At 39.5% G+C, this 18,290-nt stretch overlaps 1 protein-coding gene across 2 annotated transcripts in view; it reads left to right on the plus strand.

Annotated features, from left to right (window-relative positions):
* The window catches only part of Ero1b (endoplasmic reticulum oxidoreductase 1 beta), a 76,469-nt gene that overhangs the window by 35,288 nt on the left and 22,891 nt on the right, over positions 1-18,290 (plus strand). For both annotated transcript variants that reach the window (XM_045153239.1, XM_045153240.1), the window contains exons 7-8: positions 11,583-11,703; positions 11,805-11,851. In XM_045153239.1, coding sequence (XP_045009174.1) covers positions 11,583-11,703; positions 11,805-11,851 — 168 coding nt within the window. The remainder of the gene's footprint in view (positions 1-11,582; positions 11,704-11,804; positions 11,852-18,290) is intronic.

The raw sequence follows: 18,290 nt of genomic DNA on the forward strand, positions 1-18,290 counted from the left end.
ATTGCTATGGCTAAGACTTCCAGAACTATATTAAATAAAAGTGGGGACAGTGGACACCCTAGTCTTGTTCCTGATTTTAGTGGAAAAGCTTCCAGTTTTTCCCCGTTTGGTAATATGTTGGCTGTAGGCTTGTTATAAATAGCTTTTATTATATTGAGACGTGTTCCTTCTATTCCCAGTCTCTGTAGGACTTTTATCGTGAAGGGATGTTGGATTTTGTCAAATGCTTTCTCTGCGTCCAATGAGATGATCAAGTGATTTTTGTCCTTCAACCCATTTATATAATGTATTACATTTATAGATTTGCGTATATTGAACCATCCCTGCATCTCTGGGATGAAGCCTACTTGGTCAGGATGAATGATCTTTTTGATATACTTTTGTATTCTGTTTGCCAATATTTTATTGAGAATTTTTGCATCTATGTTCATGAGGGAGATTGGTCTGTAATTTTCTTTTTTTGTTCTATCTTTGCCTGGTTTTGGTATCAGGGTGATGCTGGCCTCATAGAAGGAGTTTGGTAGAATTCCTTCTTTTTCTATTTCCTGGAAAAGCTTAAGAAGCAGTGGTGTTAACTCTTCCTTAAAGGTCTGGTAAAATTCAGCAGTGAATCCATCTGATCCTGGGCTTTTTTTAGTTGGGAGATTATTGATAACTGTTTGGATCTCCATGTATGTTATAGGTCTATTTAAGTGATTAATCTCATTTTGATTTAATTTAGGTAGGTCATATAAATCAAGGAAATTATCCATTTCTTTCAGATTTTCATACTTTGTGGAGTATATGCTTTTATAGTATGTCCCTATGATTTTTTTAATTTCTCCAGAATCTGTTGTGATGTTACCTTGTTCATCTCTGATTTTATTAATTTGTGTCTCTTCTCTCTTTATTTTGGTCAGATTTGCTAAGGGTTTATCAATCTTGTTTATCCTTTCAAAGAACCAACTCTTTGTTTCATTAATTCTTTGGATTGGTTTTTTTTTTTTTTTTTTTTTTGGTTTCTATTCATTTTCTGCCCTACTCTTTATTATTTCTTCCTGTCTACTGATTTTTGGTTTGCCTTGTTCTTCTTTTTCCAAGGCTTTAAGGTGAAGCATTAGGTCGTTTACCTGTGACCTTTCTAATTTCTCAATATAGGCACTTAAGGCTATAAATTTACCTCTTAGAACTGCCTTCATTGTGTCCCAGAGATTTTGGTATGTTGTGTTCTCATTATCATTTGACTCTATGAAATTTTTGATTTCCTTCTTGATTTCTTCATTGACCCATTCATCATTTAGTAGTGTATTGTTTAGTTTCCATGATTTTGTGTATGCTCTATATCCTTTCTTGCTACTGATTTGTAGTTTAATTCCTTTGTGGTCAGATAGAATGCCAGGAATTATTTCAATTTTCCTGAATTTGTTAAGATTTGCTTTGTGTCCTAATATATGGTCTATTTTAGAGAATGTTCCATGTGCTGCTGAAAAGAATGTATATTCTGCAGCCTTTGGATGAAATGTCCTGTATATATCTGTTAAGTCCATTCCTTCTATGACCTTATTTAGTCCAGGTGCCTCTCTGTTTATTTTTTCCTGGGATGATCTGTCAATTGATGAGAGTGGGGTGTTAAAGTCACCCACTACCACTGTGTTTGGTGTTATCTGTGACCTTAGTTCTAATAGTGTTTGTTTGATGAATTTGGGTGCCCCCATGTTATGTGCATATATGTTTAGGATTGTAATGTCCTCCTGTTGGAGTGTGCCCTTAATCAATATAACGTGACCTTCCTTATCTTTCTTGACTAACGTTGGACTGAAGTCCACCTTGTCAGATATTAGGACAGCAACCCCTGCTTTTTTTCTAGGCGCATTTGCTTGAAACACCATCTTCCAACCTTTCACCCTAAGATAATGTCTATCCTTTGTAGAAATGTGAGTTTCTTGGATACAACAAATTGTAGGATCCTGCTTTTTAACCCAGTCTGCAAACCTATGTCTTTTTGTTGGGGCATTGAGGCCATCGATATTAAGAGATATTATTGAAAAGTGTGTATTTATGTTTGCCTTTTTTTGTGTGTGTGTGCGGTTCCGGTTCTACCTGTGCTCTCTTGTGTTAACTAGTATTTGAGTATTGCTTGTTTTTTCTAGGTTCCTTATATGTGTGCTTTTCCTTTTCTTCAACATGGAGGATTCTATCAAGTATTTTCTGTAGAGCTGGTTTTGTCTTCAAATACTCATTTAACCTGCTTTTGTCATGGAATGTCCTAATTTCTCCGTCTATTTGAATGGATAACTTTGCAGGATAAAGTAACCTTGGTTGACAGTTGTTATCTTTCAGAACTTGGAATATATCATTCCAAGCCCTTCAGGCTTTAAAAGTTTGTGTTGAATAATCTCCTGTAATCCTGATGGGCTTACTTTTGTAGGCAACTTGATTTTTCTCTCTAACTGCTTTCAATATTTTTTCTTTGGTGTGTGTGTTTGGAAGTTTGATTATAATATGGCGAGGAGAGGTTCTTTCCAGGTTTTGGCTGGCTGGGGTTCTAAAGGCTTCCTGTATCTGTATTGGCACCTCTTTCCCAATTTGTGGGAAATTTTCTTCTATGATTTTGTTGAAGATGTCTACTATGCCTTTGGAGTGGAATTCTTCTCCTTCTACTATGCCCTGAATTCTAATATTTGGTCTTTTCATAGTGTCCCGAGTATCTTGAAATTCCCACTCATACTTTTCTATAAGTTTGTCTTTCTCTTTGTTGGACTGTATTAGGTCTGCCATCTGGTCTTCTAGCTTAGATATTCTGTCCTCTCCTTCATCCATTCTACTGGTGAGATTTTCTACAGAGTTTTTTATTTCATTAACTGTGTTCTTCATTGCTAGTAATTCTGACTGTTTTTTTCTTTATTATTTCTATTTCCTTATTTATGTCTTGTATTGCCTTCTTTATTTCACGAAATTGGTGTCCTGCATCTTCTTTGATTCCTTTGATTTCCTCTTTAAGTTCCTCTTTGACTCCTTTGATTTGTTCTCTGACTTCTTTGAACATATTTACAATCATTCTTTTGGAATCTTTCTCAAGCACTTCCTCTAACTCGTTCTCACTGGAGGTCATTTCTGATGCATTAATACTTTTAGGTGGATTTATATCATGTTGCTTTTTAGTGTTTCTTGTGTTATAATGTATATATTTTTGCCTCTTGGATTAAGTTAATGCTTGGATTTTCTAGCTATCTGGGTATTCTTAGCTGTATGAATTGATTTGATGTTATATATTTTCAGGGTAGGAGCTTAAGGTGTTAGGCGTGGCTCTTAAGACTCTCAGCGTATCTACAAAGGTGCTCCTAGGGGTTGAGTTTCCCTGCTATGGGAATATTCAAGTAGGCTGAGTGGAAATAAATACAGGTAGATTCTAAAAGTTAACTAAACACTGTACCCATTCAATCAAAAACAGCCCCAAGTATGTATGCCAGAGTCATTATTATAACAACCATATCCTCTATCAACAAAGTGGTTAAGATTTCTGGTCTGTTGAGGGATCCAAGTCAGCTTGTGACCAAGTGAGACCCTTCCCTGGTGCAAACCCAGTTACCTTGGATGAGTTTGGTCTCAGTCAAGTTGCTGCCTGGGTCGTCAGGCTGCTGTTGTGATTTCTGGAGCTGGGCACTGGCTTTTCCTGCGGGGCAAACCGAGCCTGGCAACTGTGGCCCTGCAGATCAGCTCCCCCACTGGGTCTGTCAGCAGCTGAAGCTTCTGCTGCTGGGTCAGCTGTTGTTGCCGCTCGTGGGTCCGCTGCTGCTTGGGCCGCTGTTACAGGTGCCGGAGCCGCTGATGTTGCTGCCAAACTCTGCTCCTGCTTGGGTCCCGCTGTCGGCTCAGATTGGCGTGGCTGGGTCCCGGGACCGCTGCTCTGTTTGCCGGAGCTGGGCTCAGGTGGTCGGGGAGGGGAGGGAGCCGCAGCTGCTCCAGTTCTCTCCCTGCTCCACGTAGTCTTCTACCTCGAGTTCTGTTCCTCTGTTGCTCACTGCCGCTCTCCCTTCACGTGTCCTGAGTTGCGGAGAGTGTGGTGTGAGGGGAAGCTCCTGCACCTGGTTTTACTTGTGGCTGGAGCCGAGCTTGGCAGCTTTCTAGTGCACCGCTGCCACCGCGGTTGGCCGACCTGCCAGAGCTTTTGCTGGCCAGTGCGGGCTCTGAATGCTCTGGATCTCTCCTACTTATCCACTGCTGCTTCAATTTCCTATACACCTCACTTTTTAGTAAAAGTGTGTATTTTGCTGAGTTTTTTTTGGTCTTCCCCCCCCCCAGGCTGCTTTGCCGTGGTACCTACGCCGCCATCTTAACCGGAAGTCTGGAGTTGATTTCTATGTAGGGTAAGAAGTAAGGGTCTAGCTTCATTCTTCTTCTTTTTTAAAATTTATATGTTAGCAGAGAGAGAGTGTGAGAATGGATATGCTCAGGTCTAGTGGCACTTCAAATAAACACCAGACACATGCATCGCTTTGTGCTTTGTGTATATGGCTGGTTTTATGTGGGTACTGGGGATTTTTTTGTTTGTTTGTTTGTTTGTTTTTTGTTTTTTCAAGGTACGGTCTTGCTATGTCCCAGGCTGACCTGAAATTCACTATGTAGTCTTAGGCTGGCCTTAAACTCACTGAAACCCTCTTACCTGTGCTTCCTGAGTGCTTGGATTAAAGGTTTGTTGCCACCACACCAGGCTGGTCCTGGAGAATTGAACCCAGGCCATCAAGCTTTGTAGTTGCATGGACTAATATCTGGACCCTTTACTCCATTCCATTGGTCTACATGCCTGTTTTGTGCTAGCCATACTGCTTTTATAACCATGGCTCTATAGCATAACTTGAAATCGGCTATGATGATTCCACCATTGTTATTCTTTTGCTCAGGATGGTTTTGGCCACCTGGGACCCTTTGTGCACCTATAATGAATTTCAGGATTTTTTTTTCCTATTTCTGTGAAAAAGGTGCTGCAATTTTGATTAGGATTGCAGTAAGTTTTTAAATTAATTTTGGTAGGATGATCATCTTCACAGTATTCTTCTAATCCATAAGCATGGGAGATCTTTCCATCTTCTAGTATCTTCCTCAATTTTTTTTTCAGTGTTTTAAAGTTTCAGTTATAGCGATCTTTTACTTACCTGGTTAGGTTTATTCAAATGTTTTTTTTTATTTTAAATATTTTAGATATTTTGCTTATTTATTTGCAAGCAGAGAGAGAGAGATAGAAGAGAGAAAATGGGTACACCAGGGCCTCCAGCTATTGCAAACAAACTCCAGGTACATGCACCAATTTGTGCATCTGGCTTTACATGGCTACCCAGGTTGTTAGGCTTTGTGCACAAGTTCCTTAGCTGCTAAGCCATCTCCCCAGACCCAAAGGTATTTTTTTTGTTTAGTATTTATTCATTTGAGAGTGAGAATGGGCAGGCCAAGGCCTCTAACCACTGCAAATTCATTCCAGACACATGTGCCACCTTGTGCATCTGGCTTACGTGGGTACTAGGGAATCGAACCTAGGTCCTTAGGCTTCACAGGCAAGGGCCTTAATCACTAAACCATCTCTCTAGCCCCCCAAAGGGTATTGTGAATGGGATTTCTTTCTCCATACATTGTCATTAGTATATGAGAAAGGTACTGAATTTTGAATGTTAATTTTATATCATGCCACCTTTCAGCAAGAATTTTTTTAAACCCTAAGTGATTTTTCTTTTGGAATATAGTAAGTGGACCATTAATGAAATATCCCCATTATAATGTATAGAATTGGCAAAGTTTTGTCATTGCATACTATTGATAGTTGGTATCATTTCTATTTGAATGGAAGTATGTCAGGCGCTTGTATCACTTTTCATTCTTCTGTTTGTTCTTTGGTTGTCATTCTAATTATTTTAAGTACTTAACACTATAGTCACTTCTTTTCAATTTCTTCTTTTACCTATTTAAGTTAAAATGGTCATGTTTATTTTATAGACGTTCAGATCACTCATTTCTTTGGGTTTGTAGTGTTCTTATAATAGGCATTTCATTGAAAATGCTAATCAGTTGATGGAATTAGTTACTATAAATAAATTGATGTTCTTAGGTTACCTGTCACCAGTGTAGTGCTAATCAGTTTTAAAACACTGGCTTCTTACATTGTAAAAATGGAAGGTGTGCCCTGTAGAATTTCCGTAGTCATTCTTTAAGACTTTTAGGATTGTGTATTTGAGATAGATAGGAATATTGATATTATGTAATTCTTATGCACACAAAAGCCATGCTACTTGCTAGTTGGATTTCCACTGCTCTTTTGAGTAAGGGTGTTCATCTGTGGCTCAGTCACTTATGCCTGTCATTATTTTTATTACTGTCAGGGAAGCTTTAAGATCATTGTTTAATTATTCCTCTTATAATTTCAGTGAATTAAAAGCTAAACAACATTCACCCCATGTGCCCCTCTGCTTTGTTGCTGATTCTGTGTTTGGATGGAAGGTGAGCCATCTAGGTCAAACAAGTTTTAAATAATTCAGCAGCTTAATATCCACGGACACAATCTGCTCTTCCTATTTTTTTTGTTATTGTCTTTATGCATGCCTTACTTCTTTCTTTGTGTTTCTGCTCAGATGTCACCTTGCCAGAGTCACATGGTTTCATCTCCTTGTTTCATCCTAGACACTGCACCGCTAGTTTCCACCTATCCCCTTTACCACCAACAACTCCTTGATTGTGAAAATAAAATTCATTTTGGAAAAAATGGTATATTTGAGGAAGAGAAAAAAATAATCAGCCAGTTTGATGAATTCCAAGACTTATGACTAGTGAAATCTTCGAAACCTTTGATAATGGTTAAGGTGGCCAAATAGAAAAGACAGCTTTGTGGAGGGCCGAAGAGAAGAAAACTTTCGGGGAGGTAGGCAGCCATCACAGGAGTGAAGAGTGAAGCAGCTGTACCAAATGTGGAGAAGTTACAGTCACATCAATGGCAGCCAGTGTCAGCTGCCCCAGGGAGGACAGGCCTCAGCAGAGTGTGCAGACCTAGGGTACTGACTGCATTGCTCGCTGGGGATGGCAGGAAATCCTTGTCAGGGTAGGAAAGGGGTTGGCCAGATTTTTCATCAAATATGTAAACAGTAAATACTAAAAGTTTTTTTTTATTTTTAATTCTAATTAGCATTTTCCATGATTATAAAAAAAAATCCCATGTTAATTCCCTCCCCCCCACACACACTTTCCCCTTTGAAATTCCATTCTCCATCATATTACCTCCCCATCACAATCATCGTACTTACCTATATACAATATCAACCTATTAAGTACCCTCCTCCCTTCCTTTCTATTCCCTTTATGTCTCCTTTTTAACTTACTGGCCTCTGCTACTAAGTATTTTCATTCTCACGCCAAAGCCCAGTCATCTGTAACTAGGATCCATATATGAGAGAGAACATGCGGCATTTGGCTTTCTGGGCCTGGGTTTAAAAGTTTTTATAGACTGTGTTGTATCTGTGATAACTTCACAGGTCTGCCTATGAGAGTGGCATGTGAGTAAATTCACTGTAGTGTTCCCAGAGCACTGTCCCAACAGCTCAGTTTGACCTGTGAGTATAGTTGGCCAACCCGTTAGATAGGTTAACAAAGCCCACTGTTTTCATGATTTTGAAAAAAAAAAGTATTAAAAGATTTTAAAGATTAAAAAGAAAACTATTGATTGATTGAATCCAGGGAATAAACATTAGTTGCATTATGAATGTAAGTTTTACTGGGGAAAATAATCATTAAAAACTGAGAGCCAGGCATGATGGTGCATGCCTTTAACCGCAGCACCTGTGAGGCAGAGGTAGGAGGATTGCCATGAGTTTGAGGCCTGAGCCAGGGTAAGACCTTACCTTGAAAAATGTAAAAAACAGAATAGCAAACAAAAAAACCTGATATGATTCATTATACTTTAAGGTTTCTTCTGTTTTTTTTTTAAGCTCTCTTAAATGCTTTTTATGGTACATGAAGTGGTGGGAGGTAGGCGGTATTGAACCTAGGGCTTTGTACATATTAGCAAGTGCTCTGTCATTGAGCTATATCACCCAGCCCACTTATAGTACATATTTCTTATTTTGTTTTGCTGCCCTTTTTTGAATTTTTATTTACTTGTGTGTGAATTATTTAATCAGTGTGTGTCGCGCGCACATCAGGGTCTCCTGTTGCTGCAAACAAATGCTAAACACATATGCCACTTTGGGTCCAGATTTACATGAATGCTGGGGAATTGAACCTGGGCTGACAGACTTTGCAAGCAAGTTCCTTTAACTACTGAGACATTTCCCCACCCCTGATGCTTGTGTCACCTTTTGTATCTGGCTTTGCTTGGGAATTGAACCCTGGCCAGTAGGCTTTGCAAACCAATACCTTTAACCACTAAGTGATCTCTCTAGCCCCAAGATTTTAATCATTATAGTTTAAAATTAGAATCTGGATTTTTTTAGATTAACTTTTATTGACAGTTTTCATATATGTACATAATATATTTTGAACATAACCCTCTCTCATTACCCTCTTAAAATCTGATGTTTTATGGTTGTTGACCTGGTTTTGTGTGGATAGGAGGCTAGTGCTGGTCCATTCTGCACATTCATAGCTGCTCCTATGAATGTGCACATAGAAAGTATGGATAGATATATGCATGTGTTTATGCCAGACTAGTTAATGATACATTCAGCAATATTTGTAAAGTTTACATGTAAATGAATCAGCTTTGAAAATGAATTTAAGAACAGCTCAAAAAAACTAAAGACACAATTTAGAAATAAATAATGAGTCAGGCAAGTTTTTTGTTACTGCCCTTGCTCACTGCTCCTTGCAATGGAAGGGACTGTGTACTCAATACACTTCTCTTTTTCTACTCTGAAAAAATCAAAGTCAATTTAAAACTTCTTGTTGTTTACCTAATACAAATTTACTTTTTATTTATTACTATTTTTGCTCTTAGGTTTTTTGCTTGTTTTGCCATGTAGGGGATTAAAGCTGGGACATTGAGTTCCATCATTAGCCCTAAAAAACTGCTTTGAATGATTCCATAATTTGAACCTTTATTTATTTGAGAGAGAGAAAGAGGCAGATAGAGAAAGGGTGTGCCAGGGCCTCTAACCATTACAAAGAAACTCTAGAAGCATGCTCCACCTTGTATATCTGGCTTACATGGGTCATGGGGAATTGAACATGGGTCCTTAGGCTTTATAGGCAAGCATCTTAACCATTAAGCCATCTCTGCAGTCCTGAGCCTTTATTTTTACATTAAATTTAAAAACTTAGTGCTTACTTGAAGTTTTTGTCTGTGCAATTGTAACTTGTTTCCTGTGCTTTGTATTGTGAAATGTCTTTATAATTCTAACTAGCCATAGGGCTTATATAATGTGTGTTCCCCTGTCTATATGGTATAATCAATCCATTTAATAAAAATAATTTGTGGTTACTTTTGTTATTCCTCATACATCATGAATGTGGCAGTTAACTCTTAGGCATGGTTTAGGGTGCCCGTATCCCTCTGGGATTAAGACTAATCTCATACTGTGGTCATTGAATGTTGAATACTGTTTACTGACAGGAAAAGAAGGAGGACATTCAGTGACTATATTTATACTCTATGTTAAGCAAGGTATATCTGTACTATTGACTGACTCTTAGGATACCAAAAGTAGTATGCATATAAAGGAGTGTTTCTGTGCTAACATGTAGCACTGAGCTGGTACATTTGATGGCCACACATTGGTGAAGCATGGTTGCTATCATTTTCTTTAAGAAAGAAAAGTTTCCATTTTTGACCCAGAATTTGAGTTAAGATCATTTTTAAAGTTTTAAAAATTTATTTATTAGAGAGAGGGAAAGAAAGACACAGATAGAGGAGAGATTTTGTGCACGCCAGGGCCTCCAGTCACTGCAAACGAATTCCAGACACATGCACCACCTTGTGAATCTGGCTTATGTGGGTTCTTGGGAATCATACCTGGGTCCTTAGGCTTCTGCAGGCAAGTACCTTAACTGCTAAGTCATCTCCAGCCCCAATGTCACTTTTTATTGACAACTTCAATAATTACAGATAATAAACCATGATAATTCCCTCCCCACCTCCTTACTTTACCCTTCACAACTCTACTCTCCATCATATCCCATCCCCCTCCCAATCAGTCTCTCCTTTATTTTGATAACATCATTTCTTCTTCCTATTATGATGGCCTTGTGTTGGTGGTGCCAGGCACTGTGAGATCATGGATACCCAGGCCATTTGTGTCTGGAAGAGTACATTGTAAGGAGTCCTAACCTTTCGTTGGCTCTTACATTCTTTCCATCATCTCCACATTGGACCCTGAGATAGAGACGTTTCAGTGTTGAGCACTCCTCTGTCACTTCTCAGCACTGTGGTGCCTTTTGAGATATCCCAGAGGTCATTGCCACCTGAAAAGAGATAATTCTTTAACCAAAAGTGAGAGTAGCATTAATATATGGGTATAAGCATTAAGAGAAGTGCTTACCTGGGCAATTTGGTGCTTATAATATATTTATTTAGCTAGACACCAGCAGGCATTATACTGCTAGGGTTCATGACTTCCCCCATCATAGGCTTTCAGTATCAGGCAGGTATTCCCTCCCATGGAGTGGGCCTGCAGTCCAATTAGAGAGCAGTTGGTTTCCCCCATAATAGACATGTCACTATTACACTTGTTGCCTCATTTGACCTGGCTGGTCAAACATAAGGCTTGCAATGTCAACTGGTGTTTATCTTCACTGATGACTTCTGTCTCCCATACAGCTGCATACAGCATAGCTTTTGCCAGCTTTCTGTCAGTTGGTCTATAGGGAGGAGGTTTTCAGCTCAGCTACAGCAAGATTTCTCAGTGACCTTGCAGACCAAATACTAGCTCATTTTTTAATATTTTATGTTTATCAGAAATTTTATATTAAAAGGTTGTCCAAATATTGGAGGTCTAGCCAGTATACTAACTTGGGTTTTATCACAGAATATTTATTTAATTTTAAATGTTCCAACAAGTATTTGAATGTGGTGCCTACTATGCACTAGTTTGAAAGTAAAAAGAACTTCAGCATGTAAACATTGGTAAATACCACATTGTAATACGGATTTTAAATCTAGAGTAATAGGAATTTTTGAACCTGTATAATTAAATTTGAATCAGTTATTGAGACAGTTATTTCATAGATACAGGTAAAGAATAGGAAAATCTTTCTGAAATCCATTTTAACAAAATAAATGTTTCCATCCCTGTGCTTAGATATATATTTAGGGGGGGAAATCATATAAAATAGCAAAACAGGTTCTGATTCTGTTGGGTCTTTTCATTCCTAGGAAGTTAAAACTAAGGTGAGGGATGCTACCTTTCTTAAAAGATCTCTGAGTAACCAAAAGAAAGGGAGGAATTGTTTTTTCGTATCTCCCGAGTAATTTATCCAGGTCAAGTGCAGACCCAGTGGTGCTGTGAGTTGGAGGTAACTTGAAAGCATTGCACTTCTGCAGACTGGGGGTACGGGTCCTGTTTGTTTTGCAGTGGTAACTCCTAGGTGAATGCATGGTGAAGTTGAAGGCCTTTGTGGCTTTTTCCTGGCAGATGAGAGGTCTCCTGCTGCACAGTACGTGGACCTCTTGCTGAACCCAGAGCGCTACACTGGCTACAAGGGCTCCTCAGCATGGAGGGTGTGGAACAGCATCTATGAAGAAAACTGCTTCAAGTAACAGGGGAAGTGGGGGAAAGAAGGGATGTTTGTTTCCCTTGGAAAAAGGTGATAGGTAAGTCAAATCATTTTATGTTTGGGTCTGTGTTCTTTTTCAGGCCTCGATCTGTATATCGGCCTTTGAATCCCTTGGCACCCAGCCGAGGTGAGTTTCATACATTTTCATGCTTTTGAGATTGTTCATAAAATGTCTTTGTAAGTAAATTTTATACATAAATGGTCAGATATTTTATAGTATGCTTAATTTGAATGATTAACAGAAGTCCCATTCTTAGATGTATAGTCAATAGTTATTTATTGAGGACCTGTGTTGTATGGGATCCTAAACTAGGAAATGGCTACAGAATGAATTATATAATATGTGAGTAATCCATACATATCAGAGATTACCTGGAAATGTAGAAATCTGGCTGCCAGGCCCTGCCCCGCAGGAGTCTACTCAGAGACCTTGGGATTTGGAGCAACATGTTTCTGAACACTTAAGATGGTTCTGGTGTGCCAAGGAGGGGAGCCTGTGGCTCATTGAGTGCTTCTCTAAGCTCAGTGTATGTTCAGTTCCCTGGAAGCTGAGTAAGCACAGGCAGTAAGTCCACAGGCCTGATGTGGGGCCCAGCCTCCTAAAAAGCTCCCACTGATGTCTGTGGAACTGACCCATGTCCATCACTGTGGGAGAAGCATGGTGAACATGCCAGAGCTCAGGCCACACTCAGCACTGCTCCAGACCTGTACTGTGCCACGCAGTAACCAGTTGCATGTAAGCATGTATGTGGCCAGTGTGACCCTGAGTTTTTCAATTTTAAGTTTAGTTCACTCAGTTGTAAAAAGGGAAGTCATGTAATCTATCTTGGCATCAAATAGAACTTTCTTGTTTTAGTAAGGTCTGGTTTAGCTCACAACATGTGATTGACATTGGTTTTGAAGTACCATATGCACTTTTAAGTTGCATGCTGTTCTCAGTGAGGCAGCTTGCTGTGGTCCTCTGATGTCCTCATTCTCTTCTCTGGGGGAAACCAGTCCCTAGGAGTTGACCAGAGCTGAACTGAGAAATTGGAATTCCTCACTTACTTGATTCTTTGGGTCTGTTTAAGGCCTAAATGGGCATGGAGGGATCAAGCACATGTACTGCTTTTGAGTTGCTTGTGCTTTTAGTATGTGGCATATGTTTTCCAAACTCGTGAAACTGCCTGGTGAAGAACTTGGATCCTGAAAGGATTGGCTTGGCTTCTTGTCCTTTGTCTCAGTCACTGCTTTTACTTTATAACTTCTGCATTTTAATTTAAATTTTTTATTACCTATAATTTTATAAAAGAAAAAAAAAACAGAAACACTACAGAATCAGTATAAAAGACCAGTAACAGGATAATAGGGACCCCATACTCCTGCTTCTGGTCCAAGTTACAGTTATGAAAGAATTCTTCTAAGACTTTTTTGTGATTACTTTGTTTCAAAGCAGGACGTTAATTGTTTGCTTACTGGCAACCATCAAGTACAAAGAAACACTTGTTTCTATTTTGTGATAAATTAGACATGAATTTCTAGAAGATGAAAGAAGGAAGGAAACCACTACACAGAAAAAGAGGGAGGGAATGAAGAGCAGACTAAAGATGAGCAAGCCTGGGCCCAGCTGTTAGGGCATATGCTGCACTAGCCTGCAGCTCTTGCTAATGACATTGATGGCTGCCTGCTAAAATCATAGTGAGCCCTTCAGCTTTCTCAGCCCTGTTTACTTCCCACTACTCCCTAGTTTCAGCAGCTAGACTTCTACAGCTTTTTAAAAAATGTTTCCAGGAGACTTCCGGTTAAGATGGCGGCGTAGGTACCACGCCAAAACAGCCTGGGGGGGGAAGACCAAAAAAAACTCAGCAAAATACACACTTTTACTAAAAAGTGAGGTGTATAGGAAGTTGAGGCGGCAGCGGAGAAGTAGAAGAGTTCCAGAGCATCCAGAGCCTGCACAGGCGGGAACAGCGGCTCTGGGCCGCTCGGCTACCCGCCGCAACCGCGGAGCGGCAGAAAAACCGCAGGACTCTCGGCTCGAGCCGCAGGACAAGCCAGGTGCGGGATTTTCCCCTCACACCGCGCTCTCCGCAACTCGGGAAACGTGAGGGGAGAGCGGCAGCGAGCAACGGAGGGAGGAGCAGACCGCGAAGTAAAAGCACACGTGGAGAAACGATACAACCAGAACAGCGCGGCTCCCTCCCCTCCCCTGCCACCTGAACCCAGCTCCAGCGAACACAGCAGCGGCCCGGGACCCGGCCACGCCAACTTGGGCTGACGGCGGGACCCAAGCAGGAGCAGAATTTGGCAGCAACTTCAGCGGCTCCAGCACCGGTACCAGTGGCCCCAGCAGCAGCGGACCCAGGAGCGGCAGCGGTGACATATCCCGCAGCAGCGGCTTCGGGGTGAGCAGCAGCGGTGGACACGGCAACGGCAGCTTCAGCAGCGGTGGGGGCTCCGGGGGTGGCGCCTACAACAGCTGCAGAGGCGGCGGCAGCAGCTCAGTTTGCCCCGTAGGAAAAGCAAGTGCCCAGCTCCAGAAATCAGAACAGCAGCCCGACGACCCAGGCAGCAACTTGACTGAGACCACAATCACCCAAGGTAACGGGGATTGCACCAGGGAAGGGTCTCACTTGGTCACAAGCTGACTTGGATACCTCAACAGACCAGAAATCTAAACCTCTTTGTTGATAGAGGATCTGGTCATTATAATAACTACTCTTGCATACATACTCGGGGCTGTTTTTGATGGAATGGGTACAGTGTTTAGCTAAATTTTAGAATCTACCAGTATATTATTCCACTCAGCCTGCTTGAATACTCCTATAGCAGGGAAACTCAACCCCTAAGAACATCTTTGTAGATACTCTGAAAGTCTTAAGAGCCACACCTAATACCTTAAGGTCCTACCCTGAAAATATATTACACCAAATCAATTGATACAGCTAAGAATACACAGCTAGCTAGAAAATCCAAGCATTAACTTAATCCAAGATGCAAAAATATATACATTATAACACAAGAAACACTAAAAAGCAAGACGATATAAATCCACCTAAAAGTATTAATGCATCAGAAATGTCCTCCAGTGAGAAAGAGTTAGAGGAAATGCCTGAGAAAGAGTTCAAAAGAATAATTATAAATATGTTCAAAGAGGTCAAAGAACACATGAAAACAATCAAAGAAGAAATCAAAGAGGAAATCAAAGAGGAAATCAAAGGAATCAAAGAAGAGGCAGGACACCAATTTAATGAAATAAAGAAGGCAATACAAGACATAAATAGAGAAATAGAAATAATAAAGAAAAACCAGTCAGAATTACTAGCAATGAAGAACACAGTTAATGAAATAAAAAACTCTGTAGAAAATCTCACCAGTAGGATGGATGAGGGAGAAGACAGAATATCTAAGCTAGAAGATCAGGTGGCAGACCTAATGCAGTCCAACAAAGAGAAAGACAAACTTATACAAAAGTATGAGTGGGAATTTCAAGATATTCGGGACACTATGAAAAGATCCAATATAAGAATTCAGGGCATAGTAGAAGGAGAAGAATTCCACTCCAGAGGCATAGTAGGCATCTTCAACAAAATCATAGAGGAAAATTTTCCCCAAATTGGGAAAGAGGTGCCAATACAGATACAGGAAGCCTTTAGAACCCCAGCCAGACAAAACCCAGAAAGAAACTCTCCTCGCCACATTATACTCAAACTTCCAAACACACAAACCAAAGAAAAAATATTGAAAGCAGTTAGAGAGAAAAATCAAGTTACCTACAAAAGCAAGCCCATCAGGATTACAGCAGATTATTCAACACAAACTTTTAAAGCCAGAAGGGCCTGGAGTGATATATTCCAAGTTCTGAAAGATAACAACTGTCAACCAAGGTTACTTTATCCTGCAAAGTTATCCATCCAAATAGATGGAGAAATAAAGACATTCCATGACAAAAGCAGGTTAAAGGAATATCTGAAGACAAAACCAGCTCTACAGAAAATACTTGATAGAATCCTCCATGCTGAACAAAAGGAAAAGCACACATATAAGGAACCTAGAAAAAACCAGCCATACTCAAATACCAGTTAACAGAAGAGAGCACAGGTAGAACAAGTAACACACACACACACACACACACAAATGGCAAACATAAATACACACCTTTCAATAATATCTCTTAATATCAACGGTCTCAATGCCCCAACGAAAAGACATAGATTTGCAGACTGGGTTAAAAAGCAGGATCCTACAATTTGTTGTCTTCAAGAAACTCACCTTTCTACAAAGGATAGACATTATCTTAGGGTGAAAGGTTGGAAGACGGTGTTTCAAGCAAATGGGCCTAGAAAACAAGCAGGGGTTGCTATCCTAATATCAGACAGGGTGGACTTTAGTCCGAAGTTAGTCAAAAAAGATAAGGAAGGTCACTTTATATTGATTAAGGGCACACTCCAACAGGAGGACATTACAATCCTAAACATATATGCACCTAACATGGGGGCTCCCAAATTCGTCAAACAAACACTATTAGAACTAAGGTCACAGATAACACCAAACACGGTGGTGGTGGGTGACTTTAACACCCCACTCTCATCAATTGACAGGTCATCCAGGGAAAGAATAAACAGAGAGGCATCTGGACTAAATGAGGTCATAGAAGATATGGACCTAACAGATATATACAGGACATTTCATCCAAAGGCTGCAGAATATACATTCTTTTCAGCAGCACATGGAACATTCTCTAAAATAGACCATATATTAGGACACAAAGCAAATCTTAACAAATTCAGGAAAATTGAAATAATTCCTTGCATTCTATCTGACCACAATGGAATTAAACTACAAATCAGTAGCAAGAAAGGCTACAGAGCATACACAAAATCATGGAAGCTAAACAATACACTACTAAATGATGAGTGGGTCAATGAAGAAATCAAAAAGGAAATCAAAAAATTTATAGAGTCAAATGATAATGAGAACACAACATACCAAAATTTCTGGGACACAATGAAGGCAGTTCTAAGAGGTAAATTTATAGCCTTAAGTGCCTATATTAAGAAATTAGAAAGGTCGCAAGTAAACGACCTAATGCTTCGCCTTAAAGCCTTGGAAAAAGAAGAACAAGGCAAACCAAAAAGTAGTAGACGGGAAGAAATAATAAAGATTAGGGCAGAAATTAATGAAATAGAAACAAAAAGAACAATCCAAAGAATTAATGAAACAAAGAGTTGGTTCTTTGAAAGGATAAACAAGATTGATAAACCCTTAGCAAATCTGACCAAAAGAAAGAGAGAAGAGACACAAATTAATAAAATCAGAGATGAACAAGGTAACATCACAACAGATTCCAGAGAAATTCAAAAAATTATAGGGACATACTATAAAAGCATATACTCCACAAAGTATGAAAATCTGAAAGAAATGGATGATTTCCTTGATCTATATGACCTACCTAAATTAAATCAAAATGAGATTAATCACTTAAATAGACCTATAACAAACATGGAGATCCGAGCAGTTATCAATAATCTCCCAACTAAAAAAAGCCCAGGCCCGGATGGATTCACTGCTGAATTTTACCAGACTTTTAAGGAAGAGCTAACACCATTGCTTCTTAAGCTTTTCCAGGAAATAGAAAAAGAAGGAATCCTACCAAACTCCTTCTATGAGGCCAGCATCACCCTGATACCAAAACCAGGCAAAGATAGAACAAAAAAAGAAAATTACAGACCAATCTCCCTCATGAACATAGATGCAAAAATTCTCAACAAAATATTGGCAAACAGAATACAAGAGTATATCAAAAAGATCATTCACCCTGACCAAGTAGGCTTTATCCCAGAGATGCAGGGATGGTTCAACATACGCAAATCTATAAATGTAATACATTACATAAATGGGTTGAAGGACAAAAACCACATGATCATCTCATTAGATGCAGAGAAAGCATTTGACAAAATCCAACATCCCTTCATGATAAAAGTCCTACAGAGACTGGGAATAGAAGGAACATATCTCAATATAATAAAGGCTATTTATGACAAGCCTACAGCCAACATATTACTAAATGGGGAAAAACTGGAAGCTTTTCCACTAAAATCAGGAACAAGACAAGGGTGTCCACTGTCTCCACTTCTATTTAATATAGTTTTGGAAGTCTTAGCCATAGCAATAAGGCAAGAGACACACATAAAAGGGATACAAATTGGAAAGGAAGAAATCAAGTTATCACTATTTGCAGATGACATGATTCTATACATAAAGGACCCTAAAGACTCTACTAGCAAGCTGTTAGAGCTAATCAAAACCTACAGCAATGTAGCAGGATACAAAATAAATACACAGAAATCAGTAGCCTTCATATATGCTAACAACAAACACACAGAGGATGAAATCAGAGAATCACTCCCATTCACAATTGCATCAAAAAAAATAAAATACCTTGGAATAAACCTAACTAAGGAAGTAAAGAATCTATACAATGAGAACTTTAAGACACTCAAGCGAGAAATTGCAGAAGACACTAGAAAGTGGAGAAACATCCCTTGTTCCTGGCTTGGAAGAATCAATATCGTGAAAATGGCAAT

This window comes from Jaculus jaculus, chromosome 6 (genome assembly GCF_020740685.1).
Source record: "Jaculus jaculus isolate mJacJac1 chromosome 6, mJacJac1.mat.Y.cur, whole genome shotgun sequence".
NCBI classification, from domain to species: Eukaryota; Metazoa; Chordata; class Mammalia; order Rodentia; family Dipodidae; genus Jaculus; species Jaculus jaculus.